General features: G+C 38.6%; 2 protein-coding genes across 3 annotated transcripts in view; one reads left to right on the top strand and one right to left on the bottom strand.

Moving 5' to 3' along the window:
• Positions 1–16,578, bottom strand: part of LOC130914617 (hemicentin-1-like) — a 46,511-nt gene that overhangs the window by 15,408 nt on the left and 14,525 nt on the right. Inside the window, exons 1-7 of one of the 2 annotated variants that reach the window (XM_057833982.1) lie at positions 9,066–9,166; positions 7,677–8,000; positions 4,785–5,066; positions 3,774–4,037; positions 1,703–1,981; positions 1,350–1,619; positions 1,003–1,281 (exon numbers count right to left, since the gene is read on the bottom strand). In XM_057833982.1, coding sequence (XP_057689965.1) covers positions 1,003–1,281; positions 1,350–1,619; positions 1,703–1,981; positions 3,774–4,037; positions 4,785–5,066; positions 7,677–8,000; positions 9,066–9,111 — 1,744 coding nt within the window. In that variant the 5' untranslated portion in view covers positions 9,112–9,166. Of the gene's footprint in view, positions 1–1,002; positions 1,282–1,349; positions 1,620–1,702; positions 1,982–3,773; positions 4,038–4,784; positions 5,067–7,676; positions 8,001–9,065; positions 9,167–16,578 lie in introns of those variants that run through there. The other variant, XM_057833983.1, reaches the window with a different exon arrangement.
• The window catches only part of LOC130914622 (hemicentin-1-like), a 52,185-nt gene continuing 36,600 nt past the window's right edge, over positions 994–16,578 (top strand). The window contains exons 1-2 of the mRNA XM_057833990.1: positions 994–1,208; positions 1,859–1,940. The gene's annotated coding sequence lies outside the window, so the exon portion shown is untranslated. The remainder of the gene's footprint in view (positions 1,209–1,858; positions 1,941–16,578) is intronic.

Here is a 16,578-nt window from a genome sequence, read left to right as displayed (position 1 = left end):
GCTCCAATAATACCTGACTGTAGCCGATAGCCAACAAACTACGCCCACATGATGCTTCGGTAGATATCACATATATACAGAACTCGATGCAATTGACAGACACGGCTGCATTAGTAATATGTAGAATAAAGAACTAGATGCGTTAGTAAACAGCCGCCATCTTATAGCAGTAGACCTCTCAGGAAGGCTATGTTGTAGAAAACCTTCCAAGCGAACCTAAGTAAGTTTTTATCTAAAATGCTCCTAAATAGGCAAAATCTTGACTTAAATCTATCTTTAAATGGTTAAATATATTTAAAACTTACACATGTCAAAAGTAGACAGAAGGGAACTAATGCAATAACGGGAGCAATTTTAACAACTTTAACAGTTGATTCACAACATTAAATGACTTCCACGCATAGCAAAGGTTACTATCTAGTTATCACAATATCCGCAATACCCCTGTGTCTAGTTAAATTTAGGGTAAAGAATTGGGCTAGGGCCAATTGTCTCAAAAAACCCTTTAAACTTCACATTGTGTGACCTGTTTTTTCTGTGGAAAAAAAAAAACATGAAAATTATCTCCAGTTGCTTTGCCAAGTAACCAATTACTCTTACATTCAGGGAACTGAGTTACTAACACAATTACTTTTTGGGAGAGGTAATTTGTAAATGTAATTAATTACTTTTTTTAAAAGTAAGATTAACAACACTGGTAAAAGTGGAGAAAAAGCCCAAAGAAAAGCCAAAATTTCTAGGAAGTGGCCACCCAATTAAGTGGCAGACATATCATGCCAATACTACTTCAGCTAATCAAATGCAAGTATCATCAATTGCTCGCCCTTCCTCATGACATCATTTATACCTATTATTGCATGCACCTGTGCAAGAGTCTATCATTGTGTATGTGTGCGAATATTAACGACATTACAAAAGGGCTGTGCCCACTTTCTGCTTCATCTCTGGCACATTACAAAAGTGTAACACCACCAGTAACAGTGTAAACTTTCATTAACTCACAGTAGATGGAGAGTTTCAGCGGCGGACTGGTGGCACTGCTAAAGTTGTTAAAAACGTGGCAGGTGTAAGGCCCCTCATCGTAGCGGCTCACGTTAAGGATGATGACAACAGCGCCTTTGCTCTCAATCTGGACTCCATCTCCAGCAATCAACTCGGAGCTACTGTTACGCCAAACAAAGTTGGGAAACAATCCCTCATAGGTGCAGGTGAGACTGACCGAGCCACTGAACTCTTCCATTTCTGTTTTGCTGGGAATTATCACCACGTTGGAGATTTCTGCTGTAGACCAAAAAAGAATATGTGAGGATTAAAACTTCCTTCAACATGCGTAATTCTATGGCTCTTACATCTTATCACTGAAATAGAGACAGGATCTGATGTTACAGTCCTCTGTGTTCTGTCATTAAAGGCTTGACAGGAATAGTTTCCTCTCTGATTAAAGTGAATGTTCTTTAGTTGGAGCGCTGGTCCGGTATGGGACAAGAGCTCTCCGTTTTTTAACCAACGAAACTGCGGTGGAGGGACCGAAGTAGCAGAGCACAAGAGGTCAACGTCCGAACCTTCGTTATAGTGTTCTTGGAATGGTGTTTTCGTCAGATTAATATTCTCTGGTCCATCTATTGTGAAGGGAAAATATTACTACTGATGATCATAGCACGGTGGAACTCATATCAATTTGAAAATAGTGTTTCTGACTCACAGTTAACAGACAGAACTACAGGATTGCTGGTGCCGTCGTTGATCGGGTTGAATGCGTGGCAACGAAATGGTCCTTTATCATAGCGGTTGATATTTAGGATGGTGAGTTTGGAGCCTCCATCGGTGATCTGAACTCTATCGTTTTTCGTAATTTCAGAGCTGCCGTTGGCCCAACGGAAGGAGGGTGAAGACCCAGTGGCAGAACATAACAGACTAACTGGACCACTGAATTCAATAAGGTCTGTGGTGTCAGTCCTTAATTCTACTCTGGAAATAGGTGCTGTGGAGAAAAAAAAGAAAGAAAATGGATTATGATTTCAAGTGTTCTTTTATGCAAAAAACTACCACTCTCGGTGTTTTATTTGAGGCTTAGACGACTAAAACCTCTGGTCATCAGAACTGACCACAGCCACAAGAGGAAATATAATAGATGTAGATATACAGTGGGGCAAATGAGTATTTAGTCAACCACCAATTGTGCAAGTTCTCCTACATGAAAAGAACAGAGAGACCTGTAATTGTCAACATGGGTAAACCTCAACCATGAGACACAGAATGTGAAAAAAAAAAATCAGAAAATCACATTGTTTGATTTTTAAAGAACTTATTTCCAAATTAGAGTGGAATAAGTATTTGGTCACCAACAAACAAGCAAGCTTTCTGGCTTTCAAAGAGATCTCTTCTTCTAATGAGGTCTAACGAGCCTCCAGTCGTTACCTGTATTAATGGCACCGGTTTTAACTCATTATCAGTATAAAAGACACCTGTCCACTGTCAGTCACACGCTAAAGTCTACTATGGCAAAGAACAAAGAGCTGTCGAAGAACACCAGAGACAAAATATTAGACCTACACCAGGCTGGGAAGACTGAACCTGCAATAGGTAAAACGCTTGGTGTAAAGAAATCAACTTTGGGAGCAATTATTACAAAATGGAAGCCTTACAAGACCACTGATAATCTCCCCTCGATCTGGGGCTCCATGCAAGATCTCACCCCGTGGTGTCAAAATGATAACAAGAACGGTGACCAAAAATCCCAGAACCACACGGGGGGACCTAGTGAATGACCTACAGAGAGCTGGGACCACAGTAACAAAGGCTACTATCAGTAACGCACTTCTCCGCCAGGGACTCAAATCCTGCACTGCCAGACGTGTCCCCCTGCTGAAGAAAGTACATGTCCAGGGCCGTCTGCGGTTCGCTAGAGAGCATTTGGATGATCCAGAAGAGGAGTGGGAGAATGTGTTATGGTCAGATGAAACCAAAATAGAACTTTTTGGTAGAAACACAGGTTCTCGTATTTGGAGGAGAAAGAATACTGAATTGCATCCAAAGAACACCATACCCACTGTGAAGCACTGGGGTGGAAACATCATGCTTTGGGGCTGTTTTTCTGCAAAGGGACCAGGACGACTGATCTGTGTCAAGGAAAGAATGAATGGGGCCATGTATCGAGAGATTTTTAGTGAAAATCTCCTTCCATCAGCAAGGGCATTGAAAATGACACGTGGCTGGGGCTTTCAGCATGACAATGATCCCAAACACACAGCCAGGGCAAGAAAGGAGTGGCTTCGTAAGAAGCATTTCAAGGTCCTGGAGTGGCCTAGCCAGTCTCCAGATCTCAACCCCATAGAAAATTTGTGGAGGGAGTTGAAAGTCCGTGTTGCCCAACGACAGCCCCAAAACATCACTGCTCTAGAGGAGATCTGCATGGAGGAATGGGCCAAAATACCAGCAACAGTGTGTGAAAAGCTTGTGAAGAGTTACAGAAAATGTTCGGCCTCCGTTATTGCCAACAACAAAGTATTGAGATTTTGAACTTTTGGTATTGACCAAATACATATTTTCCACTTAAAAATCAAACAATGTGATTTTCTGGAGGGGGGGGGGGGTTCCACATTCTGTCTCTCATGGTTTAGGTTTACCCATGTTGGCAATTACAGGCCTCTAATATTTTCAAGTGGGAGAACATGCACAATTAGTGGTTGACTAAATAGTTATTTGCCCCACTGTACTGTAGTGTACTTTTCAGACTCAATTTCTCTAGAAATACGTTCACATCGTATACATACTGAGTATAGATAAAGGCGTGCTCTGTGTTAGAGAATTCAGTGTTTTGTTGTTGTATGCTTGACAGCGATAGTTGCCACTCTGACTCTCTAGAACGTTCTTCAGTCTGAGCTCAGGTCCAAGGACAGGCAACAGGGCTCCATTAAAAAACCATTGGTACACTGCAGGAGGATTGGATTCCGATGAGCAGGTCAGGTTGATGTTGGATCCAACTTTGTGGTGTTCCAGTGAAGGAGATGTGGATAAACTGATGTTTTCAGGGCCATCTGCACAATGTGGATGGAATCAAGACAAAAGAAATATAATAATGAAAATGTCAGTATTAGTTCCAGGCAAAGTAGTTACTTAAAAGGGGAGGACTACAAATTTATCGTGTTCATCTCAGCAGAAAGAATCTTGTTTAATAAACATTTAATTAAACCGACATGGGGCAAGACATTTTATCATGCTCGTAATATTTTAGCCAATCAAATGCAAATATCTCAGATTACTCATCTTTCCTCATGATGTCATTAATACCCATTATACATGTACCTGTGCTTAAGTCTATCACTGTGGACTGTATGTGCGCGAGTATAACTGATAACAAAATGGCTGCGCCTGACTGAGGTGTCATTTTTTATGTGTTTAAAAACAATTTTCTCTATTATCAGAGTTTTAAGAAATTTACGTTTTGCATACCCATTAAAATTTTTGGGCAACCGTATTGTCTTGTCTGTCTCGGTAAAGTTTGGACTCTTAGAATCATAGGTACAATCAATTAATCAACTCTTACGAATCTGACTTTTTGTTTAAATCAAGTATCTGTACTTTCTCTTAACTCATTCAGACCAAAGAGATGTGTCTACATCTTTTGTGTAGGAATCTCTGAGGTAACTGTGAATTCAAAATATGTAAAGTTATTGGCTGCTATTGACAGAAATAGGCCCCCAATCCATTCGAACAGGCAGAGTTAAATTAAGTACAGGGTTTAGGTAATCTGGAGAGAAGAAAAATAATCTAGAGGAGCTCACAGCTGATGTCGAGTTCGACTGGGCCGCTGGTGCTACTGCTGACAAGGTTGGACACACGACACCTGTAAGGTCCCGTGTCGTAACGGTTCACGTTGGTTATGGTGAGTTTGGAGCCTCCCTCCGTGATCTGAACTCTATCGCCAGCTTTGACCTCATTGGTAGAGTTCAGCCAGCCGTAAGTAATGTCAGTACCGGCAGTCGTGAAGCAGGTCATAGTGACTGAGCCGCTTGACTCCAACAGGTCTGTGCTGGTGTGCTTGATGCCCACACCTCCGATTAGTTCTGTGAATGAAAAAATATATATATATTTATCCTCAACCGTGAATACCACTAGACTAACTATACCACTGTTGGAACACAATTTGGTGCAATATTAAAGTTTTTTTTTTAAATGTAGTGCACACCAGTGGCAAAGTCTGCAAGGGAAGCTCTGCCTCCCTGAAAATGTCAAAAAAATAAGTGAACAAATATATATTGTTCAGTCTACATTTCATTGACTAAATACTGTACGCACTACAACTTGCTCAACTTTTGTTCAGAATCAGCTTCTTATCACTAGTTACCAGAGGTGGGTAGCAATGCGTTACATTTACTCTGTTACATTCACTTAACTTTTTCAGAATAATGTACTTTGAAGAGTAGTTTTACCACGTTCTACTTTTTACTATTACTTGAGTACATTTGTGAAGAAGAAATGGTACTCTTACTCAGCTACTTTGGGCTAATTAGAGTCATTGCAATTTTCCTCCTTACTCTACATATTACTTTATTTTTGCCAGATGTCGACAGTGGCCGACATTGCAAAAATAATCGCTTGACTCCGCTATACCAGTATGATGTAATAATAGTCACTTGACCACAAGATGCAGTCAGACATCCTATTATCACGCCAGCCTGTTCAACCACTTGGAATTCAATCACTTTAAAGCACTGTAAAAAAATTTTTTTTACATAGCCGTTTCACTAACGGAAACAGCGGATCTTAACCTCTCTCCCAGTTTTTATTTGGCACCGATAGACCACTGAAAACCTGAGATGTGATCGTTTTCATTTCGTGGTAGGAAGTGAGGGCACTCATGCTCTTTAGACGGTAATGTTTCATTTTTTTATTCTGAATTTGATTGTTTATGTGTATATTTTTGGCCCAATATTGTCATATAGTAGGTTATAGTTCATTGTGCTGAGGAAAAAACATATAGCATTAGTTAAAAAATATCAGACATAAGCAGTTACTGATTACTCTAGAATTATTTTCACTGAATTCTTTTTTACTTGTACTCCAGTAAATTTATTAAGAGGACTAGTCTGACTTTTACTTGAGTAATATTATTTTGAAGTATCACTACTCTTACTCGAGTAAAGTTTTTGGCTACACGACACACCTCGGCTTGTTAGGACATGGCTTTCTTTTCGTTCATTTGCGTAGCTTCACAGTGCTTTAAACAGTGTGAACATTGAATGTCTACAGATTTGAGAGTGCATTGTTCCACGATAGCAAAACGAGACGAGTTATTGGACAAATGCTGGGCTTGATCCGCCCATCGGATGACCAGCGTCTCCGCATGATGATTGGATGATTTGTCTGAGGCTGAATCCCTTTTTCATTGACAGCAAAATGTGCGAGTCGGCGATTTTGTGGTGTAAATATCCGGGGTAGTACTTTTTTCAATTTTCATTCCGTTGTTATGATTTAAAACGGAGACTTTCCTAATCATCATAGCGACAATTTCTGTGTTAAAAATGACTAGCGAAAAATCAACCTTCCATTTCTGGTGGGTTTTTTTTTTCTATTTTGTAGCCCCTTGTGTTTGGACACTTGACTTCTGTCACTACAGTTTTTCCCTACCGAGCAGCGGATGCCCATTAGCCCTTACACCGTCACAAAGAAAGTAGGGTAGAATTTACATATAATTAAAGAGACATATTCTATTATGCAGGTTGAATTGAGTTTTCCCTTCTGTAAAGACCAGCATCCGGCACGCGTACACACCCATGTCAGGTTCTTGTGAAATAAAAAAATTAAGATAAACTTAGCTATTTCAAATCTTTTTGCATCATCAGTCTTCAGAAGTAACCAACAACATTCAAGAGCATGTTAAACTCAGCACCATATAAACTGCCTCTGACCAATGTCAACAAAGTAAACGGGTTCATTTTCTTCTTTGTACCAAATACAGTGATCCCTCGTTTTTCGCGGTTAACAGGGACCACCTACCCCCGCCCCATCGTGGTAATCGAAAATCTGTGAAGTAGAGGCGGAGCTTATTCACATAAAAATCTTTTCTTTTTTTTTAATTAGTGTGTTCAATGTATTTATTCAGATTTAGCATTGGAAAGAGATACACATTTTTCCCCAAAGTATAATTAAATGGAAAAACTTCCATGTACAGTATATGTATATTTTAATAAATGTTTTTTAAGCACTCTAAATGTAATGATTAAGATAAGTTTTAAACATGTTACTGTCCCACCGAATTATTTTTAAACAAGAATAACGTAGCAAAATGCTCATCTTGATGAAACGCTTCATTGAGTGAGTCCACGCAAATCTGCTCACGCTGCTGAGAGCACTTACACACAATAACACACTACCGCTAGTATTTAACAAGCTAAATGACTCTGCCCTTTCAAAGGCAGTATTCCCAAACTTCTCTGACAAGATCAAAGCTTCAATGCCTGTCATTCATAAATAACTTTAACAAGCAAACTGCAGCTGCAGGTTTATATTTATTTATACCCATTTGGAATACCTGTATGGCCAAATGTTTTTCCATTTCCCTAGGATTTTGAGGGATTTCAAGTATGATTTTGGAAAGTAATCAACATGGATGTAATTGACAAAATGAAACAGAAACTTGAATTGTATTTACAAATAGTATTTTTGGAGCATACCGTGTAAGTAAAGAAAACAGCTTCCTGTTTGTTGCACTTCACCAACTCTTATGATGACTTTGTAATCACCAATATCACTCAGGATTAAGTTCCTGAGCTCCAGAGATCCCGTTTCAGGGAACACGTGGATCCTGTCTTGGTAGTCAGGGTTTGGTCCGGTATTGGTGGATATTATAATCGTAGAGACATCATTTCTATCGGTAAAGCTCCATTCAATAAAATCTATTGGTGTCGTTGGTGGAGTCAGTTCTACGGTGAATGTCTTCTTTTCTCCAGTAATTGCTGCCGAGCATTCTGGCAGCACACCCGCTCCATGACTTGAGCCTAAAAGCATAAGGTATGATATTGATTCATAACACATTTATATAGAAATATATTCATAATTTATCATGATCTGATATGGATGTGGAAAAAAAATAATACAATTATTCGTCATATATATATATATATATATATATATATTTTTTTTTTAATTTATATTTATATTGTAAATGTATATTACTAATTACTATGATAACTAAATATTGTTTAGTCATTTTACAATATTAGATATTGCATTACAATATTACATGTACATTTTATACTGGTTTTATTACGAATATTAAAAGCACAGCACAGAAACAAATGTATTAAAATCATTCAATAATTACAAAAAGATGTAAATATCAATATATAATTTCATAATGCACATTTAAAATCAATTGTGAAAAAAAATTGATTTAAAATTCATTTATGCATTTTTTTTTCAGTAATAAAGTAAGGCAATAAAGCATATTTTCTCATTGGAGGCCTTACTATTCCCCTAAAAATCTGATATTTTTCTCTACGGATATACAGGGGTTTGACAAAATAATGGAAACACCTTGAAAAATCAACAAAAGTTAATTTAATATGGGGTAGGTCCGCCTTTTGCGGCAATTACAGCCTCAATTGTCCAAGTTATTGATTCATACAACTTGTGAATGGTTTTCAAAGGAATTTTAAGCAATTCTTCAGTTACAATACCCTCTAACTACTATTTTAGAGACACTGGCGGTGGAAATCGACGTCTTAATCGAATCTCTAAAACTGATCATAAATGCTCAATAATGTTGAGGTCTGGGGATTGTACCGGCCATACGAGATGCTCGCTTTCATCAGAATATTCTTCATGCCATTCTTTAACAATTATGTTCAATGTTTATGATGCCAAAATGTTAGGGGTTTCCATTATTTTGTCCAACCTCTGTACTTCGTTTTACAATGTGACACAATACAGCCGGATTATTGATCAATGAATAAAATGTATTCAGCAAATTAAAAAGATACAAAATAGATTCTTACAGGAGATAATTCATATTAATGTGTATAAAACTGAACTTCTTACATATCAAAATCATAAAGGCATACCTATAAGGGCTCCCAATAAAATCAGCAGAAACACTGATGTTGTCATATCAGTAGAATCCAAGCATCAATAAGTGGTTCTAGACGGCAGGCCTTGTTAACACTACTGATAATGTAGAGGGGAGGAGCATGTTACTGCATTAACTGCCCATTTTAAATAGTTGTGCAGTTCATCACATGATATATGAAAATGAATGATTTCTGTATTTAATTTATATAAATGTTTTTCACTTTTTGAACGGAAATTAGGGTTTGCATGATATTCTAATTTATTGAGGTGCACCAATTCATTACTATTTATAAGAACAAAAAATGTTAAAGTCGAGGAGAAAACATGTATTTTTTTGGTACAATTTTTTGGGAAACAAGTTGCTCAATTTCAATTTTCCTAGCCATTTACGTATGTCATACGGTTTCGGTTTTTGTTAAAAGTGGTTAACTATTCAGACAAGAAAGTAATAATTCTTGATGCATCTTATCAGTTTTGATAAAGGTTTATGGACAACCTGTTGTTGGTGAATGATGGGTGCAGTAACGTACATTTGATGGACAATTGAGAGCAAAGGTAAGAACATTGTACTAAAGGACACTGGAAAGCTCAAGTTAAGGTTGAAATTGACGTGTTTAAAGTGAGTGAATCGTTGTGAAAGAAACACACGCAAACTAGAGTTAAAGGAGCCATATGTAAGAATTGCACTTGTTGCCCCTAATACAGGTAGTCCCCTGGTTACTACGTAACCGACTTACATGATTTCGACTTTATGACGACAGAGTCTTGTCCGCCATTCTGTCGCCATTTCTTTTTTTTTTTGTTTTTTTGTTGCGTAAACAGTACCTAGTTCTTGCCATGTCAGGATGCCCTCCTCCCCCAGCAACGTCGTCGCGGTCCTGCAGTTCCTGAGGGCGTCAGGTCCCACTGCTGCTTCTCCCCCGGCAGCGACTCCTATTGCAAGTCCTGATCCGTTTTTGGGGTTCGGACGGCGGACTCGCGTTAAGAGAGGCAACGCTGGACCTGAACGGCCATGAAATCCGCCCTCTCTCGCCTCCCTACTTTTTCCTGAGCACCCTTTGCTTTCAGCAAGGAGACTCACTCACGAGTTAAGCCCGAACAATCATTGAAAATAACTGCATTTAACACGACATACCTCACAGTAACTTAGTTTTTACTTAACCTTATTAATATTACCTAGAATACATGTTTTTGGACATTTTTTTTTTTAGGTTTCGGGGGTATTCAGGTTAAATGGTTAATTCCGATTTACACGGAAATTCGGGTTGCATCGCCAGCTTAGGAACGGAACTCGTTCGTAACACGGGGACTACCTGTACTGTATTTCGACATTAGAGAAAAGTCTTCTAGTGAAATATTTCTAATAAAGTTCTCAATGGTTAAGCCACAGTTTTCCCATTTTAAAAGTCGATACTCAACAAATTTTTGTTGTTTGATTTTGTGTTTACAATGGCTGTCCCGCCCTCCACCAATCAGCCAATTACAAGATCAGTTATTTGTCTTTGTCCAGGTTGCCATAGCACTGTAAACTACCATTTTTTTTGGGACTATACTGTAAGTCGCACCAGAGTATAAATCGCACCAGCCAAAAAAATGCGCAATGTAAAGGAAAAAAAAAACATACATAAGTCGCACCGGATTACAAGTCGATTTTTGGGGGGACATTTAGGCCTGAGTTATGCTCCCGCGTTGGGGTGACGACGCAGCGACGACGGCGTCATTCGACATTCGATGGTTCTCCGGCCAGGTGACGCGTTGTTCTGTAATTCACTGCCAAGCCACTAGAAGGGTGTGGCGTTATGTTTGTACGGTTTTGGGGAATGCTTGTTGACGTCCTCTTGTCTAGTGTAACGGATAAAAAAATAAACAATGCAAGATGGAAGGAACACTTGAATGTGGATCTTCAGCTCATCAACATTGAATAAATGTTGATCATACAAATGTTGAGGCGCAGGCGATGCAGAAGACGGTTTCGAGGCGATCTGTCCAACTTTTGATGCCGCATCGCATAGAGAGTTTTAGCCTTGAGTGAAAACCAACTAGCAGTGGCGGCTAGCTTCAAACTGGCGTCGAGCATTGCGTCCAGCGTTTTGTCCGAGGTCTGCAAAGCCCCGATTTGTTTTCCGCGTTCTACAACCAGCCAGTTGGAAGCCATAGCAGATTTCTGGCGTCTATGGATCTTCCCAAACTGCGTTGGAAGCCTTGATGTTAACGTTATCATAAAAGCACCGAGGCACTCTCAATCGGTGATGATGTGTCGTGTGTGAACCAGGGCCGGCCCAGGCCATTTGGGGGCCCTAAGCAAAATAATGCAAAGGGGCCCTATTTTTGGCCCACCATTTCATCAAAGTGTACTGTGAAACCCATACATGCAATCCACCCCAATGGTCCATATTTTGTATATTAATCAGATTTTGTTGCACTGCATACTTCAAACTTCTCACCCCAAATGATTGTCAGTACTTACAGTAGATAGCGCCAAACCTTTTTTTAAAAGAGGAAAGAAAGAAGTTAAGGAAGAACTTTTATTTTTTTAAGCTTGTAATCAAGTATCAAAACTCACAAAAGTCAAATAAAGCAAACTGTAGTAAACAAAATAGTATATAAATTAAACTATTGCCAGATTGGGGGCCCCCTTGTGGTCAGGGGCCCTAAGCAGCTGCATAGTCTGCGTATAGGCCTGGTGTGAACTGTGTTGTTGAAAATGAAACATCAAAACAACTCTTTTGACACCAAACCTGTGCTTTATTCTTCATATACTTGAAGTGTGACACATAAATAAGTCACAGACTCACAGCAAACAGATGTACACAATAAATGATGAAGTGCACCAACCAAAAATATGATTTTAAGCTGGCAGTTTTTGGCCTACTGGGTCACCGCTTCGTGTGGCCACTCGATTCCGAACACACACGTCTCGGTGGTCCTTCCATTTTTTTATTCAATCGCTGACCTTTCCATTTGACAATCTTAATGATGTCTTGACGAGACTCTTCGATGATACTCCCGTCGGCTTGGTCCATTTTTGCGTGTACAATGGCGGTGATTTCGAGCTGAACCGGAAACAACAGTCTGAGCGGACCAATCACAGTCCATGTCCGTCACAGGGTTTGAAAAATCAATTGGACCGCATCAGGCTACGGTGCAGGGTCGTAAATCGGGTCTTCCTTGACGGCGCAGGTCTGACGCGGAAGCATAACTCGGCCTTTATATGATAGAATCCAGCACCAAGAACAGACATGTCATCTTAAAAGGCAATTTAAAATAAAAATACAAGAGAACAACAGGCTGAATACAGTCGGTGTACGGTATGCTAACATTACATAACGCATACACAATGAACTAAGAACGTGCACGGTTTGTTAATTGTAACATAGCTATTGAGTTATTCAGATAACTATAGCATAACGAAAATGCTAACAAGCAACAATGATATAATAATGTGTTAAGAATTTCACACATAAGTCGCTCCAGAATATAAGACGCACCCTTTGCCAAACTATGAAAAAAAACGACTTAACCCTTTAAGGTCTGGGCCTATTTTGTCTGATTTTGCATGCCTTTGAAGTTGCCTTTATATTTCAAAGAAAGAATTTTTTACGATGGCCTGGTTTGGTCCCTTTTTTTGTGACACCTTGAACTTCATGTCCAAACTGTTGTTTCCGTCACTGACCAATTATAAATCATCATTTTGGGCCCAAAAAGACCAAAAATTCCACAATCGTTTTGTCAAAATTTTTAATTTTGATGTCCAATTGACAACCAAACATGCGTAACGAACCGTTTTGAAACTTTGTAATATTTATTCAACATGTTAGGATGAACATTCAACCAAAAAAATTTAGAATAAATAGTCTTATATTTGACAATTCAACATAAACAACAGGTATAGCATAGGCGTTTTTTGCCTTTATACATGCTCTAGCCAAAACAGGTTATATACAGCAGACCGAACAGTGAAAAAATATATACCATCTAACACAAAAAGTGTTTAGAGGCCATCTCTTTATGAGTTTAGGTATTGCGGCCCATCACCTGATGAAAACTATGTACACACAATCAAGCTTCTTGAACACACATTTATATACACAAATTGAGAAGACTGATTGTGGGAAAAAATGTATATATATATATATATAACATTGGGGGGGGGGAAAGTATTTTCAAAAATATTTACAATAAACAAGTTAAATTTTTTTCAGGCATGCCACTCCGAAAAGCAGTTTCGTCCTGGAATTCGAAACAGGGCGACATCACACAGCCCACACTTCCATGGGGTGTTGGTCCTCTTTCCACCCTTCCATTTTCATTTCACTTTACTTTCATTGTCACTATAAATGTACATGAAAAAAAGTCAGTATTTATGAAAATAATAAAGTATAAAATAAAAATATATACAGCAATAAATAATAATGGAAACCTATATGTATGACAATAGAAAGAATACCATAGCTGAATATGTGCTACATCCCTAATCTTCATATAGAAAGAAGATCACCACAATTATAAATTCCTGCCTTGGATACACACAGTTCACGTACGACTTTGATCTGATATGCACATTTTATTATTATATACACAAACACACACTTATATTGCATCAAAATTAACTTTGTCTTGCAATATCAAAAGAAACTTTCAAAAGAAACTTTTTCCAGCCTAAAAAAAAAAAGTGAGTTTGCTTACCTCTGCTCGTCGATGGCGTCACCCACGTGTTCAAATACGTCACTATCTTCACTCGAGGACTCTTCCGAAGAAGACGATGATGACGAATTTGGACCATCCTCTTCCTCAAGTTGATCAAATAGCACAATTGCTTGCGCTAAATTTAGTTTTCCGTTCATTCTCAAAGTCACACAAAGTCGCTGCTCGATCCAAACGGCCGTCGGCTCGCCACCTCGCTGCTTCAGAACACTCCTCCCTCTCGTTCGGTGGAACCTCGCATGGCAGTTATATTTATTTAAAAAATGCATTTTGTGCTTCCACTGTGACTTCGAAAGGGTTCGTTTGATTTGTGTTTTTTTCATGGAGCTTCCGTTTTGAAAAAGGACAAGAAATGATGGAAATATAGACACAAACAAATGATCCATGCAGCGTTTTAATGTTTTTTTGAGAGGACAATAAAACTATAAAACTTAAATGACAATATCTCACGTTTTAATTGGTCGATTGACTTCAAATAATAACGAGAGTAAACCGCAACTTCCGCACTTTAAAACGAGACCAACCAACGGCATGTGGGTGACGTATTTAAAACGTGAGGGCGCTTCAAAGACGACGTGCGCTGAGGACGCGCCGGCGCGTCCTTCGACTCTCAAGGGTTAAAGTACGAAAAATAGGATAAGTAAATTAAGGTTGCAACAACAACTTTCACAAACAGTCAGAATGAACAATGTCTATCAATGCCGAAAACAAATCTCAAATGAGTCACAACGAAATCCGAAACAAGACTAACAAGGAAGAAAGGAAGATTTAGATGGAAATGAGGGAAAATAAAAATTAGGAGGTAGAGACTGGGGTTACTGGCATAGGCGGAGTTTGACTTTTGGGGCGGGGGGGCGCATGATGTTGATGACCCCGAAACGCAGTGTCAGCAATAAAATTAACTTACATGAATATTTAAAATAATAAATTGAAAATGTTTAAAAAATTAATGAAAAAATGGAACTTGGAATGAAAATTAGTTTACAATGTATGCCTTGTTACAGTAAGTGTAGCAGTAGCCTAATGCATGTGTAAAACCAGTTTGTGGTGTGCGTGTGTTACAGGTATAAGTACGCCAAAAGCAGTTTTCTTTGCATTTAAGTGGTTTTAGTAGTTTTGACACCCCCCCAAAAAAAAAAAAAAAAAAAAATAGAAATAAAGATTGTGGCGATCTTTATGTCAGGGAGAAATTCTAGCCACTTTCGTCCCTGATCGTACTTCCTGTTTTACAGCCTCTAAGTGTTTCATAAAAATGCAGACTGTAATTCAGACATGTGGACCGTTAAAACATTTTATTGTGTACCTTACAAGTGTACTTTCACAGGTGATGTACAAATGGGCAGAGTGCTTGAAAGATTATCTACAAAAACGAAAGCATGATATAAAAAAGTTCTTTACTCAGCATGCTTAATAATTACCAACATCATTGCTGTTTAAATCTTATCTCTCCGATAGGACGCGCCGTGTAATTCATTTTAACGTGACCTTCGAATATTGTGATGTGCCACAGGGATCAATTTTTGACGGTCTATTATCTAGTATGCTGCCGCGTGACAGTATCACATGCCCTTAAAACCTGTCTTGTTGAGATTCAACAATGTATGTCTGATAATTGCTTTCTTCTGAATCCTGAAAAAAATGACATATTAAGTATCATTGGGTTGTGTTTAAGGATACTACTTATAATACTATTACCGGTATTCAAAGTGAAACAGCAAAAAAATATTGTCGTTACATAGATGTATGTGACCATGCTCTATATTTTATATTATACGTTGAGAACATCATTGAAACTGCATTTTTCCATTTCAGCAACATTGAAAAGATAAAACCTAATCTTATCCACTAGTAACTCAGAGACAATAATTCATGCATGTGTCATGTCTTACTCTGATTGTTGCAATGTATTGCGCTCTGGTCTTCTTATAACTTTAACAAGTTCAACTACTAAGACCTCCCAGCTGGCTCCCTAAATGTCTCGAAACCCAAAGGCAACAATAAATCTGCAGTAATCAGCCATGAGACAAAAAATAAAAAGCTCCTGAAAACTCAACAGTTTTTCAGGCGTTTCGCCCAGCCTCACGAGACCAAACTTATTGTTGGGTGTGTGCATGATTGTGTGTCACTGATGACTGGGGCCAAGGCTCAACGGGTGGCACAGCAACATGTGTTGGCTATTATCATCAAGCCATGGGCCAACTGTGCCTCATCACGAAGTTGACTTCGGTTCAGCCGTTTGTGTTCAAATGTTCAATTTAATAAGCAAATAGACAAGTGATTTTTCGGTTAAACAGACTTTGAGATAGTAATGAAAAACAATAGCAGGGTTCATGCACCATTTTAAAAGGCAAATGTAATGCTTTTCAAATACATTTTAAATACCTTAAAAATACCATTTTAGACAAAAACATATCCCAACAGTTTCTGATTAAGAAATATTAATAATTTTATTTCACTGTAAACACAGAACTGCTTCCACAGACCGTTAAGGATTTTCTCCTTTCATGTGCGACTTGACGACTTTGACCCCTATTGTCTCGAAAGAGAAAATCCTTTTGAAAGACTTTGCACTAGGCGCTGTTGTTATTTTCACCAGAGGCCAATCACCTCTTAAATAAACCATCTTCCATCCATTTTTGAATAAATTTACACTTCACTATCCCTGCATATTCCCGCTTGCCTATACAACCGCGAATAAGAAGGAAAGGGCATCAACTCAAGACTCTGACACACGCTGAGGTTGCGGACAATGTACAGTATAATATATTTTAATCGCAAACTCTACTATGTAATGCACGGCCT

This window comes from Corythoichthys intestinalis, chromosome 4, assembly GCF_030265065.1.
Source record: "Corythoichthys intestinalis isolate RoL2023-P3 chromosome 4, ASM3026506v1, whole genome shotgun sequence".
NCBI lineage: Eukaryota > Metazoa > Chordata > Actinopteri > Syngnathiformes > Syngnathidae > Corythoichthys > Corythoichthys intestinalis.
The sequence above is the reverse complement of the archived record's forward strand: the minus strand, read 5'-3'. Positions and strand labels throughout refer to the sequence as shown.